At 41.9% G+C, this 24892-nt stretch overlaps 1 protein-coding gene across 4 annotated transcripts in view; it reads right to left on the bottom strand.

The window, feature by feature from the left end:
* LOC119912814 (cadherin-20-like) overlaps positions 1 to 24892 on the bottom strand; it is a 101599-nt gene that overhangs the window by 27896 nt on the left and 48811 nt on the right. For 3 of the 4 annotated variants that reach the window (XM_038732064.1, XM_038732050.1, XM_038732049.1), the window contains 6 exons: positions 14167 to 14462; positions 10190 to 10484; positions 9672 to 9791; positions 7112 to 7279; positions 5215 to 5402; positions 4362 to 4615 (listed from right to left, as the gene is read on the bottom strand). In XM_038732064.1, the coding sequence (XP_038587992.1) occupies positions 4362 to 4615; positions 5215 to 5402; positions 7112 to 7279; positions 9672 to 9791; positions 10190 to 10484; positions 14167 to 14385 (1244 nt within the window). In that variant the 5' untranslated portion in view covers positions 14386 to 14462. Of the gene's footprint in view, positions 1 to 4361; positions 4616 to 5214; positions 5403 to 7111; positions 7280 to 9671; positions 9792 to 10189; positions 10485 to 14166; positions 14463 to 20171; positions 20445 to 24892 lie in introns of those variants that run through there. The other variant, XM_038732058.1, reaches the window with a different exon arrangement.

The raw sequence follows: 24892 nt of genomic DNA, 5'->3' as shown, positions 1-24892 counted from the left end.
TGCAGCGGTTGTGATTGCACACACAAGCAAGTAAAAGTAAAAGCACTTTTCTTTAAAAAAAAAAAACTTTTTAAGTCAAGTGAGCAAACAAGCCGGCAGATGTTTTGGCGGGAGAAACAAATCACATTGTATGTATTTTAAATTCGGCATTGTTTACATCCATGTTTACTTGCTTAATGCTTCTTCTTGATCGTCTCTGCCTTTGCTGGCACAGTGCAGCATATCTTTGCATGTCATTGCCACCAAGTGAGCAGTGGACTAGTGTGACACCATTGGCAGGAATGTGTGTTGGGTCATCTGCATGCAGTGCATTTAAACAAAACTCGGACCCACTCATAGAAGAACTGCTCCATAGCACAAAAACTCAGCAGGTGTGAAATTTGTAAGCGCTTCGTCTTCATAAATTCCCATAATGTAAGGGAAAATGTCCACAGCATGTGCCCTACTTTTTGCTAAACATCCCAATGCAATGATTTGCTTTTTGATGGTTAAATTACAGATATGCAACACTTTACTATCAGGGGAGGGGGAAATGATGACTGTTCACTATTGATTGTTTTGTAGTAAATAGTGACTGAGTGAAGAAGAAATATCAGATGCAGCACTTGAGATGAACTGCAGTTCAGCAGCAAACACACACTCCACACACACTCAACACACACAGACACCATGTCACCTACATCAACTTCCTGTGCACTACTTTTGGCCCTAATCGAGGTTGTAAAACGGACAGCTGGGACGGGGTGCAGCCTGTGCCATGTGAAACTCTCATTTACTGCTGTCATTGATTCCTTCAGATGATTAATAGCCTAATTAAAGGCTTTATGTCTAATTAGTTTATGAGAGGTGCAGTCTGGACAGTAAACCCACCACGCGACATCTGTTCTGTTAGAGCACAAATCATATTCTTCACAAACTAAGAGAAGCGAAAGTCCTCAGCTTCTGGTCTCTGTGTGTCGACTAATTGCTGGATGGTGGAACTTGTCAGGGTTGTTATTAACATTATGATTGTCCTCCACATCCTCATGGAGCTCTTAAACACACATATTGATAAATGGTGCCTCAGTCATGTTGCTATACTCAAGAGCCTGCAGTCAAAGTCTGCAACGAGGAGTCATGTTGTGATGCTGCCCCCTGCTGGTTATCATGTGACATTACATTTACATTTAAGCGTTTTATCCAAAGCGACTTAACAATTGCGGTATATGTGGATGTGAAAAACTGAGGCATTGAACCCGGTTCTCTCGCCCCAAAGGCATGTGTCTTATCCACTGCTCCATCACCACCCAATATCTACATCGTTTGATCCCCACTTGGAGCAAGAAACACAACTCTTGGTAAATTGCTTTGGATTAATAAATTTATCTAAATGTAATGCTCTAACAACAGATCATTTGCTTTACTCAGTAATGCTTTACTGGCATTAGAGCCGTTCCCAGCAAGCATTGGGAGAAATCCAGGAAAACACCCAGGACAAGTGGCTCACTCTCAGGAAGTGAGGCTCTTAAAATGCTCCATCTAACTTTTATGTGTTTTTATGCATAAATTAAGTTATTGGAACTCATTTTATTTGGATATTGATGAGATATATTCTGGAATTAGCTATTATCATAATAAAACTTAATGACAGCTGCTAAGCAGTCGCCAAACTCTTTTACTGTTATTGGCATCTTTAATTGAAGCACCTGTCAAATCCATATGATCCTTTTCACGAGGTCCTTATTTACTATTGTAGTGAACCTACATATTTATTGGTTATTAAAATTATGAATATGAATATTTGGAAATATTAATTCATAAAACTGGGGGCACCAACTAAAATTTGCTGTCCGCCCAAGGCTTTAAGACTCCATGGGTATAGCTTTAATAATTACACAATTATTCACTATTGATCAGTTAGTCAACAACTGCTAATCATAGTCAGATTAATCAATCAGTCAGTCTCTTATCAAAGTCGTGAATCCAGTGACTTGGATTTAAACAGTACACACACACAGTTCCTGTGATTAAATTAAGTAAAGTGAATACACCATGAGGTTGAATATATCAAAGAAATAAAACAATCACTAAACAAACAAATCAGTGAGAATGATGAAGTTCAATGTGAATTTAGTTGTCTATTGTGGAAAGAATTTGAGTGTGAGAGAACAAGGGAACGAATGAATGAAATTTATGATAATAACTAAGTTAAATTTGGCTAAAATGATTAAGGATTAAAAATAAAGGACATCACCTCGACCACAGAATGTAGTTTGTTTTAGCCTTACTGCGTGTTGTCAGTTTTTCTACCGTCTAGCAAAGGCTCACTGTCGGCTTGGCTCGTTTGTGTGGTCAGGGCCTCCGTGGCTTGGCACGCCACACAGCTTGACTAAAATAAAGCTTAAAAAGGGAACTTGGTTGTTCCTGAATTCAAAGTCGCTTGCCTTAAACGGTCTGATAACTCTTAACCAACAAAACAAAACAAAGTAAATTCAACGAAGGTTTGCATGAAGATGGCTAAGTACGTTGCTAGAAGACAAAGTCTGTCCGAAATCACCCACTACTCACTATATAGTGGACTATATAGTGAGCTCGCCATTTTGTAGTGCTGTCCGAATGTATAGTGAGAATTATTATACCCTATATAGTCCACTCAATGTATCCCAGAATGCATTTTGAAAAGTAGTGTACAACCGATGGTCACTAACCAAACCCTACATACCATCATGCATTGCACTTAAAAAAGCGATTGTCCGACGGCAATGAGGCAATTAATGGCGCATAAATAACGATCGTGGTAGTGTCCGAAAGTGTTGTTTTAATAATGCGAGTGAGCTCCCTATATAGTGCACTACACATGAGGGGGTAGGGAGTAGTGAATGAGTGGGGATTTCGCACACAGCCAAAGAAAGTTTCATGGACAATGCTTGGACACGGAGCACGCTCTGTAAGCGTGCAGAGCACCGAGAGCAAGAAGAGAACAGGTAAGAGTGCATGTGTGGCGCTGTGTTTTGGCTCCTGGGGCGTATCTCAGTGGGAGGGCCCTTGTTTCCTCTGAGGCTTTTGTGCCTTACTTTAATATGTTCTATTTGCATGTTTTCAAATCAAATACCTTCCACAATCAAACCTTAAATGTCATAAACAGTTATAATGTTCTTAGTTTTTAAGCATTTGATAAAAGGAAAGGAAGTTATTGTCAATCGTTAAATATGATAATAGGTAAAACATTTCGTAGGGATGACAGCAGATGAAAGAGCATCTTAACTAAATACTTCCTGGATAATACTGGCTGTTAAACGTTCTTACTTAGAGAGTATATAAGCAAGTTATACGAATTTGGCATCAGATTACGAACAATAAAATACATTAAAAGCACAAGGAGAGGCATTAAAACAACATGCAATACTTATTTTGTTCTCTGGGGAGACACTGGTTCCATGAGGGGACAAAGGATCCTCTGATTATTTACTTACATTTAACTCAATCCTTGCTCAGGAGCTAGGAAAATTGGTTATTTCAACACATGATAATATTTCTGTATCATATAATTTCTAAGAAAGTATATAAAGGTGCTGGGAAGAAAGCTGCAACAAATTAAATGCAGAAAGGACAGTGAGCATTGGTGAAGATTAAAACACTGCAAAATTAACTTATTTATGGTTCCTTCTTGAAAATGGTAATAGAACTACTCAAATTGAAGTTGTGAGAACTACTAAGTAACTTAACAAAGATTATTTAATTCAAACAAGGTGATAGGGAAGTTTATAAGGAGACAATATTCATTTGTCCACACAAAGGAATTTGGGGTTGTCCTTCCTGGCATCTGACTTTTCTCACCAGTTTCACAACAAGGTAGAGGGCAAATTAGTGGCTCTTTGGTAGGGTAGAGAATCAAGACTAAAAAAGGGGGGTCTTTGATGGCTGAGGTAATCTGAAAGAGGAACTTTGTTACCATGGTTACCCTGCCCTTTTGGTCTTGAGAGTGTTTCGAGTTTGTTTGGTTTATGGCTGCTGAGGTCCTCACAGACTGGTTCAGGTTGAGGTTAGTCTCTGGACAAGGTTAGACATTTCTAAAACATATATTTATTCCAAATAAATTTTAAAAGGTACAACAGTTTACACAGCTGCTGTACACTTTCACTTTAGACTTTTGGATTGACATGATGTGCTTTTGAGGTTACTTTCTTTGGTGTATTTTGTGTATTTCATTGCCTATTTGGACAATAAACGGTGACTCACGCAACTTGCAAATAACATGTACAATAAGTATGTTTGCAGTGAAGCTAAATCTGAAATTTTGCAACAGGAAAATAAGTTGAAAACAATGAGTGACGCTAGAAAAACAGTATTAAGCCTAGACAGTGTTTTGTTGTTCTCCTAACCTCACAGTGTTGTTGGCAGCATCGGGATCCCTCGCTGACACCGTCTTCACCACCGTCCCGATCTCAGCATCCTCTGACAGCTCGATGTAGTACGCTGGCAAGTCAAACAGCGGGGGCTCGTCCACGTCCTCCACGCTCACATGCACGATGGTGACATCCTTGAAGGGCCCACGGTGGCGTAAGGCAGGGTCCAAGTGGGTGTTGGCGCCCTCCACTTTCAGAGTATAACTGGGCTTGCCCTCAAAGTTCAGTGGCTGGAGGGTGAACACACATAAAGATGTTATACAGATGAAACCTTTAATGGAAACTGAACTCTTGCTGCACTTTGGCTGCAGTTTTAAACACAAGTTGAATGTGGCAAACAAGTTATGCTCTTTGCAGTCAGAATTCTCAACTGTAATTCCTTCAAGATACACTTGGAAGTTGTGCCAGTTTGATGTTAAAGAAAGAATCTCCGCAGTATGTATACATACAGCAGAAGGCAACGTTGTGTCTGGGAAAAAAATGATGAAGGATGCTACTGCAGAAAGTTGAAGAGATCAAGACAGATGTTTTTCCAAAAGAGTGAAAGCTAAAAAAATATTGATTTTAGTGCCACTAAAGTACTTTACAATTCATGTAATGTATGTCCTTCTTAAGTCAAAATAAAATTGGCAGATTTTTGAAGGGAGTTTTGTAACTGTGACAAAGGAGCATTTTTGGGGTTCGTATCAGGGTATCAAATATCAAATACTTGTTTTCTGATTAATATTAATTTAGATAAGAGGAATGATCAGAAATGATCAATATTATGTATTACCTGTAAGTTGTTAAAATATAGATTTATGTTTTCTTTATCAGTTTGCCTGTGTACCTTTTTCACAATGATGATGCCAAAAAGGTTGGTGGGGTCGGTGGTGATGTCAAAGGTGTCCCTTCCATCTCCATCGATGATGCTGTACTTCATCTCAGCGTTGACCCCGATGTCTCTGTCCTTCGCCCAGATACGACCCACCACCGAGCCCACGGGAGCAGACTCTGGGACGCTCATCTGATACAGCCCTGAGGAAATAAATAATCAGAATGATCATCCGGTCACACCTTTTTCCATCAGTTTTACTTTTTTATCCTCTAGAGGGAGCCATACCTCTTCCGTCACCTTTAAAGTTGTTCTCTCCTCTCACAATCACATCTCGGACAGCTTATAAGAAATGGGTCCATAAACGCCTCACAATTGGGTTATATACTGTCTCATGGGTCAGCTTCAATTTCATCTACCGTTTAACCTCAAAGAAGAGGTGACAGCTGCCCAATTTGTGGCACTCCCTGCAGTCCAAAGTGAAATGCCTGCACATTGTGCTTGATAGAGGGGAATCCCTGAAGCTCTTCTCAACCGATCAAAGTTCTATCGAAGTGATTGCTCTAATTGGTCGGGGACTAGTGATGGAAGTGGAAGTGGGCGGCGGCGGGTGTTTTCTTTGTCTAGGAGTGAAGCCACCCGTCGGCCAAGAATACATGACTGCGGACAGCTAGACAACCCCTGACCTCAGGAAGACGTTAATGAGAGGAACAGAAATGGGGATAATCAAAAAGACAGCATGGGGCGACTGGTGGCTGAAGCAGGGAGGGAGAGAGGGAGGAGGCCAGGGGGTAAATTGTCACAGACTGGTGGCCAGAAGTGGACACAGGGAGAAGGGCAGAGAGGCTAAGAGCTTGGATGCTCGAGAGAAATGAGGTGGATACAAGTGGAGCCACCCATACAAAACAGCAAACTCTCGTGGTGTCACTTTGGATATCATAGTCCATGTTTTATTGCATGCATGCCACACCACTGCCCCACATGCAGACATTTGCAGCTGAAAAACACTAACGATTCAAACTCCAAGTCAGTATCAGTCCTGAAATACAGGCTTGTTTTGGAACTTCAGGCTCATGGTGAGGGTTTTGGGTTGAGGTTTGTGGTGCGTCTCAACTCCCAGTGCCTGTATTTATAAAAATGCAGGAAATTTCGGTTCTGTAATATATAACACGTGGTTCACTGTATAAAAAGTGAAAATTTTTTCTATAGGTTTTGGTGCAAAATGCAAATATAAGAACCCCTTAAATAAAAGCAAAGCAGCTACTTTACAATCAGAACTTTATCTGCATAATACCAAACTCAATTCTGAAAATGAGAATGTCCTCATTCAGATTAAACATCTGAACACTTCAGGTGGCTTTTTTGGTCTAAATATACAATATATATTCAGTGGTTCAAGTGAGGATATGCGGCTTTTCTCAGATTTATTTTACCACTGTCAACTGAATATCTTTGGTTTTGGACTTTTGGTTGGACCAAACAAGATATTTGAAGATGTCACAATGACATTTTTCACTGTTTCCAGAAATTTTATGGACAAAAACTGATTAATCGAGAAAATCATCATTTATTTTCAATTGTGAAAATAAAATATATAATAATCAATAATTTGTAACTTCTGGGAGTCATAACCAATCAGGTTTAGTTAATATTCCATCCATTTTCAGCTCATTGATACATTTTTCTGAATTGTGATATATTATGCCATAATATAGTCTCTGGCACCTCCACTGTTGAGAGAAACTGTTCATTACTTTAGCTTTTTTTTCAGCTGTAAGAGTATGAGGAGGGAGTCCAGAAAGGTGATGTGAGTTCAGGTAGAGCGAGGAGTAAAGCGAATCAGGAAAGAAACAAAAATGGGTGAATAATAAGAGAGAATGCAGTAAGGATGTAAAAGTTGTCCATCTCTTACTCTGGTCAAACATGGGTGGGTTATCATTGATGTCACTGAGTGTGATGTTGACAGTGGTGGTACCAGCGAGACCTCCCAGTTGGCCGCCCATGTCCTTGGCCTGGATGACCACGGTGTAGTTTTCTCTGGTCTCCCGGTCCATGTCTGCAAGGGACACACGGACTACGCCTGAAGAGAGAAACCAAAACACAGAGAATAAGAGAGGGCAAAAAAGACACATGAGTTGAATTAAAAGTCAGCAACAAGACTGGGGACACAGATTAGGGTCATGTGTCCAAGCGATGGTGTCTTGAAATGTCAACACTCCCAATGGATCGGAAAAGAGGCTGCATGAGTGATTTATAAAGTATTCTACTTTTTAAGTAACAATTTAGTTTAATGACAGGGTTTCTCTTTTAAAGTCTTACCAAACTACATCGTCAACAACCAAACTTTGTTATTGGGCTGCAATAGAGAAAAAACATCTTGATACTGCATAGATTTTAAATTTTTTCATTGGATTGTGTATCGCTGTCCACATGATTATGATGATAATGATGATGATTATTATTATTATTACAGTTTATTTCTGTTTACCATTTTTATAATTGCTTTCATATGTATATTGTCTACTACTTAGCAGAAGGGAGTTACAAACTATATTATAACATATTATTATATTATTGTGACAAATAAATCTACCTACCTACCTCTTGAACAAGAACAGAAAGTGAGCTGCGTTAACTAATGTTATGTTTTGCATCTCGGGCCTAGTCCCTTAAGTGTCAGATTTCCTAAACGTCATGCATTTGATCACATAACATCAACTTTTGTCCAAAGAAAGGTAAATGTTTTTGCCTTTCTTTCTTACTTGCTGCTCCACAGCCTGAGCTAGAGGCAACTCCGGTTTTCTTTTTCAGGATAAGGATTTTTTTACTTGGTTAAAAAACCTCAATTCTATACATGTAGATGAGTTAGCATGGTTTTATGTGTGCATGTGTGTATGAAAAAGACAAGATAGATATCAAAGTATCAGCAGTGTGGAAACGTAAAAGTCAGAACATGACGAGGTACATGCTTGCATCCCAAACAACAAAACAAAACTGACAATAAACTGATGGATAGTTTCCATAAGACTAAATAAATGAGTTTCCATGGTCATGGACAGTAGAGGGTTTTGTCTGTACACTATTATTAACAGTGCATTATTAGCAAAGACATCCATAGACAAACAGTTTTGCCAGAGATAAACAAGGTCAAGTGATGTTTTGTGCTGAAGAAGAAGAAAAGGAGTACATGCAACAGTATTGAAGGTTTGAGCTATATCTGTGAAGTTTTACATTGTGTTTCCACCAATAAAAGACTCAGTGCAGTGCTTAGAGCCGATTCAGGGAGGCTGATTGATAGCTGTAGAGCCACTTGTGTTTCAGTGATGGATGATCCTACAGCAGCAGCAGTCTGAGAGGCTGCTGATGGCCAGCGCAGCCTGAGAGGTTTGGCAACAGATGTCTTTGCTCACAAACAAGGAAATGAGGCATCTGTGGTAAACAATGTCCAGTGATTCTCTGCTTTTAGGAAACTAATGGATTTTTGGAAGTGGAAGTTTGGAGTTTTAAATGCTGTTACCATGTGCTGCAATGTTGACTGTGATTAGCTTAGCATGAAGACTGGAAGCCGGGGGAAATAGCTAGCACGGCTTTAAATCATTGTTAAAAAATCAAATGTCTTTTCACATTTGTATCAAACAAACAAGACAAACCATTTTAATTAGTGAGCTTCAGAGCTGCCCTGACTGCCCCCCCCCTTCCAGTCTCTATACTAACTTAACTTAGCCTAATTGCCTCCCAGTTCAAACTTAGCACGTAACGCAGAGACATGAGACTGGTATCAGCCTTCTCGTCTAACTCTTGACAATAAATCAAATAAGCTCAATGATATGTTGGTATGATGAAAATCACAATAATATTGTTTAGCTGGCAGCAGTCCTAAGTATATTTGGTTTGTGACAAATGGACATATATATTTTTAGGGGATTAAAGCTGTGAGATTTCTCTTATGAGTTTCTGGAAGCACTTGATCACTTCACTACGAGGGGCTGCCTGTCTTATTTTGTCCTCATTTTCAACAGAGAAGTCACACTTCGAGCTTAGCACATATTTTTTTGTGCCAGGAGTTTTTGAGATGCTGCAAGTTGTAACAAAAGAGCACCGTGTTTCAGACAAGTGTTCGGTAGTCTCATAGCAACAACAGAAACCATGCTGAGCTTCCCACATTCAGAGCTGGTTCGTGTACACAGGGGCTTAAAGCGTGGACTGTTAAAATCAGACAGTGTGATACAGTGTTAGAAACAAGGTGGGGAATTAACAGCAGCTGTCAGCCGAGTGTTAGTAAATCCTGTCAGTGGTAGTTTGTGGACTTTATCAGGTCATCTAACATCATTCATACTTATTACAAATTCATATGCAGCTCATAAAATAGTTAAAGTGGCTGGTGAAGCTTGAAATCTATCAGGCGCTCCATGTAATGGATAAAAAAGCTGGTTTCCATGGTAACAGATTGAGTGTTTTAGAGGGAGTCGTACCAGTCTTGGCGTCCACTGAGAAATAAGGCTGGCCCTCCAGGATGCTGTAGACCACCCGAGCACTGTTGCCGTACGTTGGGTCGTCGGCATCTGTAGCCGTCAGCTGGATCACAGATGTTCCTGGGTAAACATAAAGGCAAACGTGAGGAACAGTGGCTAAAATGGGAATAACAGGATGAGGTGGATGAAAGGTGCCGGTCAGCTACACCAATATTATCTTATAAATCAAGGAAAAGTTTTTCCATGTGCGGCAGCAGCAGCTCCAGGAATTAGCTATGCTTATTTACTTCAAAGTAACCACAAAAGTAGGTTTATGAATAGTGAATGAAGCAGATGGAGACAAGCCTGTAAGAACAAACAACAACGATGACTCTGCAGGACTATGATATACTTTGCTCTTGTTTTCCACGGCTGCAAATTCGCATGAGCCACTTCCTGAAAAACAACCCCAATATGTACATGCAACAGTTTAGGTTCTGTCTCCATCCATCTGTCTGCCTTCATCTCCCACTGCTCACCTATTTTGGACATTTCGGGTACAGATGCTTGGTAGGGCCCATCCAGAAACCTCGGCTCATTGTCATTGATGTCCTGGATCTTCACAATAAACTCGGACTCAGGCTCCAGAGGCCTGTCCGTCAGGCGGTTGCGGGCCTGGGCGCGAAGGATGTACTGGGCCTTCACCTCCCGGTCTAGCCTTTGGATGGCGTGGATGTCCCCGGTGCTGTCATCGATAGTGAAGGTGGTACCTGCGCCCTCGCCCGTCAGGATGTACTTAATGGAGCCGTCACCTTTATCCATGTCTGAGTGGAGCTGTGGAGATGAATCAGACAAAAAAGGTTTAATCCACAATGCATATTCCCAAAGAAAGGATCCACTTGTTATTTTGGAGACATCTCAAGGGTTTTGGAAGTAACATGGGACAACTAAACTGCTAGTGCCTTAGTTATAGAGGGAAGAGTCAGACAAAACTACATCATCAAAGTGTAACAGTGGTCACAATTTGAATCTAGGAACAGGAATGTAACATATGGTGTCAAGATGTGACATGTTTTTCAGGACATTTAATCGGGTCAAACCCCCTAATTTTAGAACAATGCAGCAGCACAGTGTAAACAACCACAGAAGATACCAAAGGAATTGAAGGGGCCAAACAGCGAGTTCTTGATCTGAATCCAACTGAAAATGTGTTAGTGAGGTTGGTCGAGGTTCAGACCTGGTAGGACATGATACTGTGTCTATTTTCTATAGTCAACAGGTCAACAGAAAATAAAGTTATTTGCAGTGAGAATGCTGCTTTCTCTGTATCACTGTAAAATGAATATTCTAAACCTCCAGTGGTGGTGTTTATTATATGTATACCATAATACTGTAGCTGTAAGTAGACTAATCACAGCTTACAGCCCGATTGTTGCCATGGGCCCTGCAGTGCAATCAGAGGCCTTTTGTGACCTGTAAGTGCAAATGGCAGCCTGTTGATGCGCAATCACTCCTTACTTTGTACTTAGAGGGTCTCTGCGTATGATGAGTACTTATTGCCATCACTATGGCAGAGCAGAATTAAATGCCCCTGTTGACATATGTCTTCAACACGCGTGCATAGCGAGCACACAACACAACACTGACAAAAATCCCCCTGCTGACTCTAAACACATGCATTTCAAAATACTCCCAGTAGCCTTTCGTCGAAATGACCAAGCTGAGGTTGTTGAACTGCTAAAAGTTTGCAGCTACAGCACTCATTGTTGTTATTGTAGTGATAGTTCAGCAGCAATCTTCACAATACCCGTCATTCCCAGAGCAGCAGACAAAACAGCTTTTCCTATCTCTTCGGTCAATGTGGCCACCTGCACTCTCTCCTGCAAAGCGCTGTGTAGCCCAGCGCGGTCCAGAATATATTTTTTTAATCAACACCCCATTGTGGGCTTCCGCCCCGAGTCTTATGGTATATATATGGATATATCTCGGGCTGGTGCCTTCCATCCACCTTATCCGCCTTCTCCTGCACTGATTCTTCCTCTACATCCAAGCCTATGAAAAGAGGGAGTTTGACACTGAGGCTATCAATTACCTGCTCGGTCTTAGTCCTAGCCCAAAGCCCAAACCTCCGAGATCCCCATGGCTCTGAATACTGAGCTGGGGGGGGGGGGGATAACCCTTATGGGGGAGGCTACAGTACACGTTTCTCCTGAATTGTCATATCCTACAATGCTTTTCTGCATTGAGTAGCTCTCTGGGTAGTAGCCTGGCCTGTCAGAATCACTTAATTTATTCAGCTTGGAAAAATGAGGGTGGGCGGCTTGGACAGAATCAGTGAAGAAACACTAAATGTGATATAAGAAGAGGTAAGATGAAAGTGAATATGCTACAGCAACTGTAAGGAATATTGCATACCACGTATGCAGATTTAGTCTTTTTTTCTGCAGCTCTGGTGACACTCTCTTAGGACTTGTTACTCTTCTATCTGGTCTTACCATGTGACTTTTTGGAATGCAGCATTTTCCTCAGTAATCCCGAGCGGTGGCTGGGAAATTATTCCAGATCACTAATTAGGCAGGTTACATCATTTCAGAGGATGACTGGTAGTACTGCAGTTTTTAAAAGTCGACAAGGACTACTGAGGCAATGGTAAATTCAATTAAAGGTCTGGAATCAGCGATTTAAGATCAGGGCAGCCTATTTTCAGGAATTTGGGAAAAGAAAGCGTTTTAACAGCTCTGCACATGGGCGCTGAGAGATCTTACAGCCAAGTTCTGACAGAATGCTCTGCTCTCTTTATTCAATTCAGTGCCATTTCAATTTGCTATCGGGTGAAAAAAACAGGAACGGATATTATGAGAATTCAAATTTTTCATGCAATACAATTCAGTGTTTGAGCTAGGATTATCTAGAGGAGGGTCAAAAGCGCCCCATCAGTGCTGTTCTGTGGGGTCGTTGCTCATTCAAGGGGTGCAATAACTACTAAAACTGTATGCCTGTTGGGTGCTACAAAATGTTGATACAACTATAAAAATTGATGTCTGGCATATCATATTAGACATCTAATGTTATTTTCAATCAAGTAAAAAGTCAGATATCATATGGTTCTTATGGATCTTATTTTACGTTCATCTACGGCAGACAAATTTACTGTACCTCACATTTAGCGACAAAAGATACATAAAATAATAATTTAATTTGCACTAATTTAATAAAAGTGATAGTTTTCCATTTATAGTGATACACATGGTTAGTAAGTCCAGACTGACAGTAAATTTATGCTGCTGAGCTCTGTTTTAGCTGCTGAGCTAATGTTATGTTAGCTTGAAGTTTCGCTTGTTTAAGCTACTGCTCGCCAGTAAATGTCCATAATATTGATCAAGGTGATTAAAATATTGATTTGGTATGCTTAAAAGTATAACTGAAGCATTCTGAGTATTAATTATCTTCTAGCATTAAATGTAAGTTGTAAATGTAACTAGCAACTAGCTAAAACATACTGGAAAATGACAGCTAATGCTAGATAATAGAGTACAAACTCCTACGTGTGTGGTGTTTTTTGTCATATCATGCATGCCTCACTTTAGTTTTGAATGTCATAATGAAACAGAACAATATTTCTTTTGTAACAAAACTGTGAGTGTCCAAACACTGGATTGTGGTGCGTGCTTACCAGATAACATTAGTAGTTCAGCTAACTCGACTTGACTTGACAACAGCTGATACAATCTAAACAAGAGGAGCCTGCTAATAGCATTCATCGTACCGATTAATTTATTGGCCACAGAGAGGTCAAAGTGAAGGGATATTTTATTTTTCAAGAAGATAATTTCTGTCAATGGTGTGTTCTGGCTCAAACAATTTACATATGGCCAAAAAACCTTTAACAAAAAACGTGGTGATGTAATGGCAATTTTCATTGATTGTTGTGTCGCTCTGCTGATGATGACTGGCCTTACAACTATTGATCAAATGTTCAATTCACTTTAGCGACTGAGCGATCAAAGTGCTCCTTTGAGAGCATCCCTTGTCTGCTCTTTTCAGAGCATGTCGGTTGTGTTGCAGACGTGCCGTCCACTTCTGTGGAATGAAGGCCGACTGAGCGAAGCCTCGGTTCGAGTCAATTAACTCAATCACTGCTGTCTGGATCTGGTTCAAAGTGAACAGAAGAGAGGCTGCCTTAGTATGGACACAGTGTATCCAGGGATTCAATTGGGATTTTTTTTGCAGTTATTTAAGTTTGCTTTTTCCCACCCATGATCTTCTCTTTTGCATTCATGTGCTCAGCTCTAGCCGAGCAGCAGATGATCTCCAGGCGACTGAGCTCCCCTATAGATCTTTAAGTTTGCACTGTTTGAAATCTCTTTGCAACACCTACACTGAGGCACCTTATACACAGGCTACACCAAGCGGAAAGGTCATGCAGAAAAGCTGTTCCCCTACCAGGCCCGAAACCTGTACACTTTGCATTTTTTCAGGTTATACTTTTATGTGTGCGCACATAGTCAACACTGACCTTTCCAATATAAAGTGGTTCCAGTCCGGTGTATTCCTCCAAGACAAAGAACTGGTTCCACACCCAGCCTCTCTTCACCCTCTGGAGCAGTGCTGAGCTGCCTGCGTTTTCCTCCCCTGCGGGCTTACCCAAAAGGCTGTGAGGAAGAAGGGTCAATATGCCAAGGGCCACGGGGAGCAAGGCGCTAGCAACTGCTGGAAGATACAATCGGTCTCCCATCGTTAAGCACAGAGTAGTAGTTTCTTCACAAGTACAGTTGTTTCCTGGTACCCTTCTTTCTGGCTACTGTTGGTGTGCTGCAAGAGAAAAAAAAGGAGACAGATGGGAGTCAGATTGATGTCCTTTTGGACATCATCATCCTTTTGTCATATTCTGAGCCCCCATCTGTGTTGCTCTGTGGGAGACCTGCGGATGACACATATTGACAGTCTTTCTCCTGAATCCAGATTAGCCCTCTACTACTGAGTTTTTGTTGTCATAATGAGCTGTGTGTCCATGTGCTACTTTATCATAGTGGTTCTTCATGTACTGCCGAGGAGGAGGGAAGGTAATGTGAGAGGAGAAGAAAACGGGGACAATGGTTACAAAACAAAACAAACGTTCATGTCATGCTGCCACTCACTCTTGCTGGGCTGCTTTCCACAAGAGAGTTAAAATATGAAGAACAAAACTGTGCATGTTCGAGGTGTACCTAATAGCGTAACCTAGTGAGGCAATTAGTTCAGAGTTATGTGCTGTAACTATTCTTTTGTGAACAACAGTAAGAAACGGTGACTTAACATCGTCACCACGAGGTAGCCAGTATTGAATGGATAGATAAACTTATGACAGTTTCACAACTACATTTCCTCTACAACCACAAACTATCAATTTTACATTTCTGATTGTGTATGGATTGAACAGACAGATATGCTGTGTTAAATACTAAGCTTTTTGATAGGCATATACTTTAAACCTCTAAACCCTTTCGGAGCCTGCAGGAGCAAAAAGAAATGATTGTGCCCTTTGATACCACCAGCTTCAGCTCCTTTTCCTTCAGCTTGGGACAATCAGGCATTTCACATCGGAAAAAAACCCCACACTCTTTCACTTCCTTCCTCCTCCTCCTGTCACGAGGAGAGGTGAGCTCCTTCACACCTCCTGTAAAAGGCCCGGGGGTGTGATGTTCTGAGATTTTAGTGTTTCTGTTAACATGCCTGCTCAGCTTTACTCACACCATGTTCTACAAGTTCCTGTCAGCTCTGCACACCGCTCATTGTGAGTGTACTTCCCCCCCCCATATCTCAGTTTTTGAAGGCCCCTGTGGTACTGTCTGGATGTTGGATTTCATGCCTGTAAAATCTGTCTCCCTCTTTTTGATACGAGCATCATACAAATCTTTAAGGCCAGCGATCAATTCCTTGAATTTCTTGCAGGAGATGCTTTTAGGGTTACGCATCGATTCCAGCTAATCAATACCTTTTGTTTTTCCACATGCAGCCCATGGCACCTACGCTGCCTCTTTCCATCTGCATCTTGTTTTTATGTATTAGGAGGACGGCCGCATCTGCCTGCTTTTCCTGCATTAACGAGCATGGGGGACAATAGGATTTATGGTCTGAAGGCAGAGAAGAGGCAGAGAGAGGGGGGAGAACGGAAAAGAAAAGCAAAGAGGCTGTTAGCAGGGGGAGATGGACAGTTTGAAAAAAACAGCGGAAGAAAGAGAGACTGTTTGACTCATGGGTTGACTCTATTATGTTTTGTAAGAGAGAGTGCATTGTGCTGCTCTAGACTCTCTGAATCGCCAAACTCAGTTAATCATTGTTGAAGAGGCACAAAAGCCTGGGAAGGGTGGGGGGCGTGGCTGCATTGTCAGCGCGAGGCTGGCCCCAGTGTGTGTGTGCATGTATGTATGTGTGTGTGTGTTTCAGGGCCTCCCCTGCAAGAGAGACTCTTGGCAGGATGGCTGACACTTGACCTCACTGCTCCCCTCTTTTCTGTCTATTCAAGCTGCCTGGTTGCCATTATGAAGTAAAATTAGCTCCCTGTTCTTTGCCCACGAACCCTTGGCCTCCCCTCTCAGCTCCTCCCCTGAAAGGTCACAGCTTGCACCCGAGCATTTTGCTCCGCTTTGTTGCCCCTAATGAGGTTACATGCCACGTAATAGTGCTGGCAAAACATTTCACCCATCTTTCTTCTGCTAATCTTATGGCATTTCACTTGTTTAAAGAAAAAGCAGCTGGCGTTTGCCACACAAGCTGTGAATGGTGGATTGAAGGGATGTGAAGATGAAGGGATGAGGAGCGAGGTTGAGGGTGGAGGAGCAATCATATGAAAAAGCTTTGCCAGACTTAAGGCGAAGAGGTATTTTCCCACCAGGCTGAAACATTCTTCCCTAGCTGAAAATCTGCCTTTGTATTCAACAGAAAATAACACAATTTAGAGTTGTTAGTGTGTTACACTTTAACAGGAAATGGCAAAAGAAGTAGGAGCATCTGATTTTTATGTTTGTTTTGAAAAGCAAGAAGCTCCTAAAAAGAAAAGGTGTTTGCTGAAAGGGAGGAAGAAACTGAGTGACAGTGGAAGAGACGGTGATTGTCAGGAGGAGCAGCTGGTGTGACAAAATGATGGGCCATATTGTTGTATCATTTTACTCCAAGTCCACCTGCTGCTCCATTAACTGCAATGTGACAACAGCAGACTTTATCAAACTGCACTTACACGAGTGAGTGAGGTACATTTTTCCTTCCAATGGAGGAAAACAAACAGGAAACATTTGCTACAGTAGGACTGACCAACCACCACTGGGCTGAGGCAGTACACATAATTGCACATCTTCCGATTAATGAGTCGGAAATGCCCAAATTAACAACACCCTCCTGTAATGTAACAGAAATACTATTTGATGCCAAACTGGGGTACAGACTGAAATGTGTCAAAGGTTGGACCCAACTGTTGGGATTGGATGCTTTGTCAGAGTATTCAGATCATTACAGATTTAAATTGTGCAGTAATTTAGCAAATTTCCGGCTGCATTTTGGTTGCTTGTTAATTAAACACTGACAACTCACCTTCCTCAAAGCAAGATATTAAAAAAAGTAAGTTTGAAACAACAACAACTTAATGAACCAACTAAAATACATCAGCAATGTAATGGTAAATGTTGTCCAGGGCTGAAACAATTGGCAAATTAATAAAGAAATGCACCTTTTTTTGATAACTGATTAATTGTTAAGTCAACAAAAATGTCACACATAACCCAGTTCCTGCTTCTCAAATGTTGAGGTTTGCTGCTTTTCTTTGACCTATGTGATAGTAAACTTAAGAGTTTACTTTTGGACTGCTGGTTGGACAAATAAGTTTTCCTCTTGGCATTTTTTGCCATTTTCTGACCAAATGATTAATTGATTAATCACAAAAAATAGTTCCATTCCTAATGTTATCAAAAACCTCGACACAACAACCAAACTCCCATTCACTAAGTGAGGTTACCAAGGGCATCTCAGTGTGTGGTACATTAGTATGGGTCGGCCCTGTTTAAGTGCTATGTGGAGCATTATTAAGTGTTAATTTCACAGTGGCCATGTCTGTGCTCCACTCACCTCAGCTCTAAAAAGAGGCCTCCCAGACTGTGGAAAAGGTCCTTAAAAACTGGGTGGACCCATGAAAAAGGGTTCCACCCACCCTGGCAGGGCAAACGTCATGGCCAATTTGTTAACCACAATTGATTTAGCACGGGGGAAAGTGACGCTACCGTGAAGGCTCTATATCTCCGACCCAGGCTGGGGGCTACATCCATGCACTTTGGCTTTTTTTAGATGCAAAAGCTCCGGCATGAGAGTCTTTAAATAAGCCGAGGACAATAAGCAAGAGCGGGTGCTGTTGCAAAATGTAGGAGAGTTTTCTTAAATACAGCTGCTGAATCAAATTTCTCTACCAGGGCACAGTGCTGAGCATGACAAGCCACATTCATCAACGGAGCATAGTTTTTAATTTCTGAATGCTAATGTTTATTTACTTATTTACACGTAATTAAATGCAGACTCTGCTTCTGCACTAACTTTTAAAAAGCAGGCTTTGCCTGCAGTTTGGCCTCTGGTATATTTTGTATGTGTGTGTGTGTAAAGACGGAATAAAATGACCAGGTCTTCTGGTTTCTAAAGAAAAGGGACTATAACGTCACTGCCTGCAGCAAGGACCCAGTTTCTTCAGCCGGCTCACAGGGAGAGATGGCAGCCTTCAAAGGCAGAGCCAGGCTAAGGGAGGTGTGTATTCTGGCCAAACTCTCTCAAGATCACACAGTTGTATGTGTGTTGGTATGAATATGAGTTCTCTGTGGATGCACAGCATGTCTCTATGTGTGTGTGTGTGCGCGCGAGTGTGTGCATGTCAGAGCTACCCTCTATTCGTCCTCATTCCTCCAACCCAGTCCCCCCTCAGGACAGAGACGCTGGCATGAGGCAGGCTTTGAACCTGCTTCTGCCATGCTCTCTAATTGTAGGGAGCTCCCCGGGCCTCGGTCTGTGCAGCTGTGTGCGCCACCACCGCTGTGCCGTGACGAGCGTCTCATTCCCTGCGGCTCGTTTACTGTAAGGTGTTTTTAATTACTGGTCCCTCCCTCCGCTCTCTATCTGCCTTTGTGTGCTGTGTGAGCTTCAGAAGTTTGTTCAACCCTCTGCTGCTACTGTTAAAAACATAGACCAAAAAAATATATGTTTTTGTCTCATTTTATGCCCTTTCCATTTTCTTCTCTGTCTTTTAAAACATTTTGTTATATCTGTGTTATTGTATCATTTGAACTCGCACTTATCTTTAGTTTTCTTTCCTCTCGTTTTAGGCTGCCTCCCTCTCCTCCCCTTCCCTCCCCAGTGCACATTTAGTCTGCTCGGCGGGGGCCATAAAAGGAAACTTGTCATTTATGGAGAAATTAAATCACACAAACTGGCATTCATCCCAGGCACTGGTGCATGGAAATGATGTCACCATGCATAAGCGTCATCTGGAAAAGTTTGCAATCAGTGTCACTCCGCCACAAATTAAACAGCGGTGTCTGGGGGACGGATCCTTTCAAATTAATATCGAACTCACAACCTCTTTTGAATTTTGGGGTTTTGTCTAGAAGGAGAATTGGATGTACAGTTTTCATCCCCCACATGGTGGCAGCTGGAAAATCCTCTCCACTAATAGACCATCTCCTGTGCTGGAATGTCATTGAAGACACCTCAACCACAAGCACCATCACAGAAACCTGAAAAGTGCTGTTGATATGGAGGTCAGGACATAATGCTCATTTTTCAGAGGATCCTTCACCACCTCTTGCTGACAATGATAATGGCAGGATAAATTGTTCTGCCCTGTTGAAAGCAGGCCAATCTAGTGTCTTATGTCGACCTGAGCTTACAAGATGGGCAATAGCTTAATAGGTTTTATCTGGGAAAAAAATTAATCTGTCCTCATCTTGAGAAACTAGAACCTTGGCTCTGGCTGAGGAATGAGGTCTGAATGCCAAACAGAGGTCCGTAAAAAGCAGATAGGCATTCCTCTCCTTCAGCATGACTTGTTTGAAGTAGCGACAGTGCAGACGTGCTGAGAATTGGAGCCACGCTTTGAGCCTGAGCTCGTGTTCACAAAAGTTTTATAATGTGCCACCAAACCCCCTCCCGGCTGATGCAGGGCTCTCTGAATAATCAACGTGACCTACTTTTGACAGCCAGACATGCGATATATTTGTTTCTGTAAACATTGTTTATCGATTAACACACAAAAATTGAACTATTGATTCAGTAAAGTAATGAAATAGTGCTCCCACCTCGTGTCTTATTCATCCCAGCACTCTCCATCTCCACTCAGAGTGTTTCAAAGCTCAGTTACAGCTGACAAATCCCCACTCTCCCTTAAATCATTCTCACCATTCCCTGTTTACAGCTTGAAAGTATTATCGGTGTTTTTCATTGGCACTGTTGTGTTTTAAACATGGCCGGTGAAAGTCAAGGATAATTTTTCTTAACAAAAAATCCATGGCTTACCTTTTTCCCTTTTCAACTTTATTCCTCTTTTTCAGTCCTTCTTCTGTGAAAAATGCTAGTTTTTCTTCTTCTTTTATCTCTTTGTTCTTCTTTTCCCTGCACGCTCGCTAAATTTCCCTTGTAAAAGTTGTGAAAGCTACTGCCTGCAGTGCATCACTTTCCCCAAAAGTCACCTTGAGTCCACGCACTCTCTCACTGTCCCCTTTGTAAAGTTTCCCTTCTCTCCATCTAAATATATATATATATATACACCTTCCCTTACTGCCTCTACTCTGTCACTGGTGCCGTCTGCTTCTCATAGCTGTCTGCACACTCTCATCCCTCGTGTTGCCTATCTGGGGACCCAATCAGACTAAAGGACCAATTATCCCTCTCCTTACAATCAGTGGGACGGCCTCCCCTGGTTCCAGTGTAATCCAGCCATCTACAACCTCTGGCATGGGAAGGAGCGGAGAAGTGGAGAAAGAAGAGGAGGAGGGGAAATAAAGAGTCATAGGGGGGTAGATTGACAACAGGATAGGGGTGAAATTACAGCAAGGGGGGTGTAAATCAAAGAGGTGGGGTAAAATCAGGCAAGCACGGGAAGAGACATGAGGTGGTAGATAGTGAGCAGTGGAGGGAAATGCTCCTTCCCACATCACAAAGGCAACTCATTTCATCTCAGGGTATTTGCAAGTGAATAAAGTGACCAGCATGGTGGGGAAAAACTCAGGAGTGTGTGACAGCTGGGAATGTGTGTGAAGATTGCTGCAAGTGCAGAGTCCTTGGATCACTGACCAGCGAAGTAGAAACGCAAAGGATGAGGAGAAAAAAAAATCACCTTCCCTCTCACGCTGGCGAACCTGCCCTAATGCATTTTAATAAGCCAGTGTTGTACACGGCTGGATCTGTAGAGGGATTTATGGGCATAAAAGATGAAGCTTTAAACTGCATTATATTCCGCTGCTTGCCCAGTCAGAGTCAAAGCAATTAGTTTTCCAAATTGGCAAAAAGATCCTGAAAAATTAGGTGCACGCCAATACACATAAAAAGCGCAGCGGAAGATTAGTCATGGTCACGGAGATCTGATCCCTGTTTAGCACTGAGCGAGAAAATAGCAGTGTTTCATTTAAGCAATCATGGAATTAATGCAGCAAAAAGAGGTTTTCAGAGTTGAGTCTCTTGCATAGTTTTCCTCATGAGGAGAAGGGCTGGGAAAGTGAAATTATATTGGAGATGTAGTCAACCATGTTTAAACAGAAATGAGAATATATTACACAGAAATAAGAAGTGTTCTAGGCTACTGCTCGGGTTCTTATTTTGTATTTTTTCATTACGTAGCCTGAACTGTTTTCATATTATATTTGTATTCAAAAGAAAGTGATGGAGCTCCAGACATAAGCTAGCAAAGTTTTGAGTTTCTCCACTATTCATTGTCCATTGGGACAACTTTGCTCTTTTTTTTCTTCCACTCGACAGCCCTTTGACTCTCCTTAATCTTCCTGACAGAGTAATTTGGTGTGTTGTACAGCTCTAAAAATACAGATGAAGGCTGTTGTCACCCACTGAGCCAGATGGTCAAAAGGTTGTACTTCTTCATTGGTTCAATATGTTTTTCCTTTCTCCCACTCTGTCCCTTTCAATATGTCTTCTTTCTCATTTGGCAGGTCATTCTTCTTCACCACTGGCCCCCCTCCCTTCACGCCGCCCTCCCTGTCGTCTTTGTCTTTTTGAAGACCTGACTGGTTAGCGCCCCAGCCAATCTGTCAGCAAATGCTTGACTGGACCCCCAGAAAAAGGCAGGGGCTCCCTCTTTGTCAAGGCAGGCCACAGAGAGGGTGGCATTCAGGCCCATTGAACAACACCTTCCATCACTGTGGCAGAGCAGAGGATAATAATTGGCAGAACAAATTGAAGCTGTAGGGCTTATGGAAGGGCCTCTGTCTGTTTTTAAAGTCTGTTATGGTGGTAGATGTCTGGAAAACAAGTCCCTTCGGGTCTCTTCACAAAGGCCTAGATCCGCCGTAGAAATAGATTGGATACAGTTATGTTCTGCATGTTGCTGGACTTTGATTTTGTGATAATATGCAGGATACTATGGGGACACGGTGCTTTCACGCATCAGATCAAGTACGCCTTCTCTTAAGGTTGAGGGATGTAGGCTTATAAAGGCCATGACTTGTTCTGTCCCTTCGTGGTAACTTATAATAGACTGCTAAGGTCTTTCATTAGGAAAGCAGATTTCATGGTTGTTAAGAGTTACATATCCTCTCTGGATAAGTATCCTCTCAATTACCATTTCTCACCACTCCATTAATCAGTCTTACATTATCGTCTTATTAGCCACTTTACCCCCAATGCAGTCATTTGTGACTTAAGTATCCTCCTGCTCTAATACAATTTTCAGATGAAACATAGGCAGCGTCACAGTTTGCAGTATACAGAGAATGACATTTCTGTTTATATAATGACAATTTGTTGGTTAAATGAGCAAATATTTCAAAAAGAAATAAAAGACACTGTAGACTCAAAATTTCCATAATGCATGCTAAAGGGCAACATAAACCATCAGCGTTTACTATACACAGCTCAACACTAGCACCTATTGTTTCTATGCCCACAGACTGGCAGCATCTTCTACAGTAGGTCTGTATCTAACAATAACTTTTATTATCTTTTATTTGTTATAATTTCCCAGAGCGCTAGCTGACTTCTTGCAATGTCCTGTTTTGTCCGACCAATAATCCAAAACCCGGAGATATTAAATTTACTATCACATAAGACACAGCAATACAGCCAATCCTTACAATTGAGAGCCTTAAACCACAACAAAACTCATAATCAAAATAGTTGCACATAAATGCTCTGTATATCAACTAATTAATTGGCTAATTGTTTCAGCTGTAGGCCTACTGCACTGCACAAGAGCTCAGGTTAGCTAGCTCAGACTCACCTGGTTAGCTTAAGTCAAGAAGGAGTCCTCACCACAGTGGGCTGGGTTCGATTCCAAACCCTTTGCTGCATTTCATTCCCTCTTTCTCTCCCACATTTCTTGCAGTGGTCTCTATCATATAAAGGCAAAAAATTGCTCCACTTTCCCATAGCCACCAGGGTCGTCAAGGATGTAAATTACATCATTTGCCAATGTCTTGGCTGTAAGGGTTCGCTCAGATGTGCGAACACTAAATGTCAAGCCATGTTCTGAATGCGTTGTCCTTTTTAATAGACAGAGTTTAGCAGGCTGGCTGGCTATGATTGCAAGCTAGCTAGTTAAGTTACCTAGAGTATGATTGTAACTACGTTAGCCCTACCCCCACCCTGAGTCAGTTATTTCCACATGTCTACAGTACAGGAACAGACATTTAACTAAATATTTTAGATGTTATAAGAAGGTGCTATTAGCACTAACTTGGAACAGTGATTAAGTTGACGATGACTAACGCTCAAGGAACACCTCTCCTCTCCTAGTCCCTTTCACCACAGTAATCACCGCAAGCAGCACAAACCTTTCCTGATTGTTTCAAGAGCACATCACCCCATACTAAAAAACGTACTCCCAAAGACTAACATTACATGGTCCAATCAGTCTGAATCTCCACAACTTCAGAACAACACGAAATTCAGTACAAAAAATCCTCGGATTGGTTCGCTTGTGTCACCAACTAAGCAGACATGGGCGACATTTCAGTGGTCTGTAACAAGAGAAAGCAGATAATCCTGCACTAAATAAACACTCCTGACCCTCTCTCCCAAGATTGAAAGTTAAATACGCTCTTAATAGTGCTGTGCATCCAATAGGCAATTAAAAATAATGACAACAGTTGGGTGCAGTGGACTTGATGAAAAATACAGCCCAGGATGGTAATACCCTACTTGTCGTCTGCCCTTCTTTACCCCCACTTATCATGTATAAGCCTTCAGACAGAATAACCTAAACAAAATTCAGCCAGTCTCATTCAGTGTATCACTTTGCCACCACAACCACCACTAGGGGAAAGCATGAAAGAGAGTTAGGTTTCAGAAGAACAAGATGAGAGAGCGCCAGAGAGAGGGAGCAAAGCCTCCATGTCATCTAAGATAAGAGGAGCAGCTCTCTTCCCTTCTGCCTGAGATTAAAAATGGCATGGAGCAGAACAAGCCTGAGTACAAAGAGCTCTTCTGTGTCTTTGGGGTGTGCAGTCAAGCCTTTTCATGTCTGATTTTGGCTACAGGTCGAAACAAAGGGAAATTAGACGGGGAAGTCATTGTTTCTTTGTTGAGGGAGATGCACATGTGGAAGCAGGATTTGTATATACAAGCCAAGTTCACAACTGAAGCAGTAACCTTTACAGTAATTGGTGGAAAAGACAAAAATAAGACGTTTGGCCTTAATTGTGAGACATTAGACTTGGCACCAGGTCGAAAGAGTGAACCGTGACATTAACTGCCTGGCATCATCTGGCTTCCTGCTTTGCGTGCTCTTGTCTCTGACAAGCTATGTCTTTCAGGATCCCATTTTCCTGGTGACCTTTTCATCGTTTACCCCTCTCGTGTCTCAGCTACACCACCTCGGCAGGATATTGACTTTCACTCTGCTGTGTTAAACTTTGCCATCCGCGTGCGGCTTGTTGCAGAGCCTCCGTTGTGACAGGGGGCGGCATTCTATTTGGGATAAAAGGCTCCCTGGACTGTTTGATGCGGTATTCCTGCGGGGATAGGCAGGGACTTGGCCTTGATGAGCTGACAGGAGCTGAGGAGACATG

The sequence above is a fragment of the Micropterus salmoides genome, unplaced genomic scaffold, assembly GCF_014851395.1.
Source record: "Micropterus salmoides isolate LMB-PRFRI ecotype aquatic unplaced genomic scaffold, ASM1485139v1 Ms_hic_scaffold_1, whole genome shotgun sequence".
Taxonomy (NCBI): Eukaryota; Metazoa; Chordata; class Actinopteri; order Centrarchiformes; family Centrarchidae; genus Micropterus; species Micropterus salmoides.
Note: the sequence above shows the minus strand (reverse complement) of the source record. Positions and strands in the feature narration are given on the sequence as shown.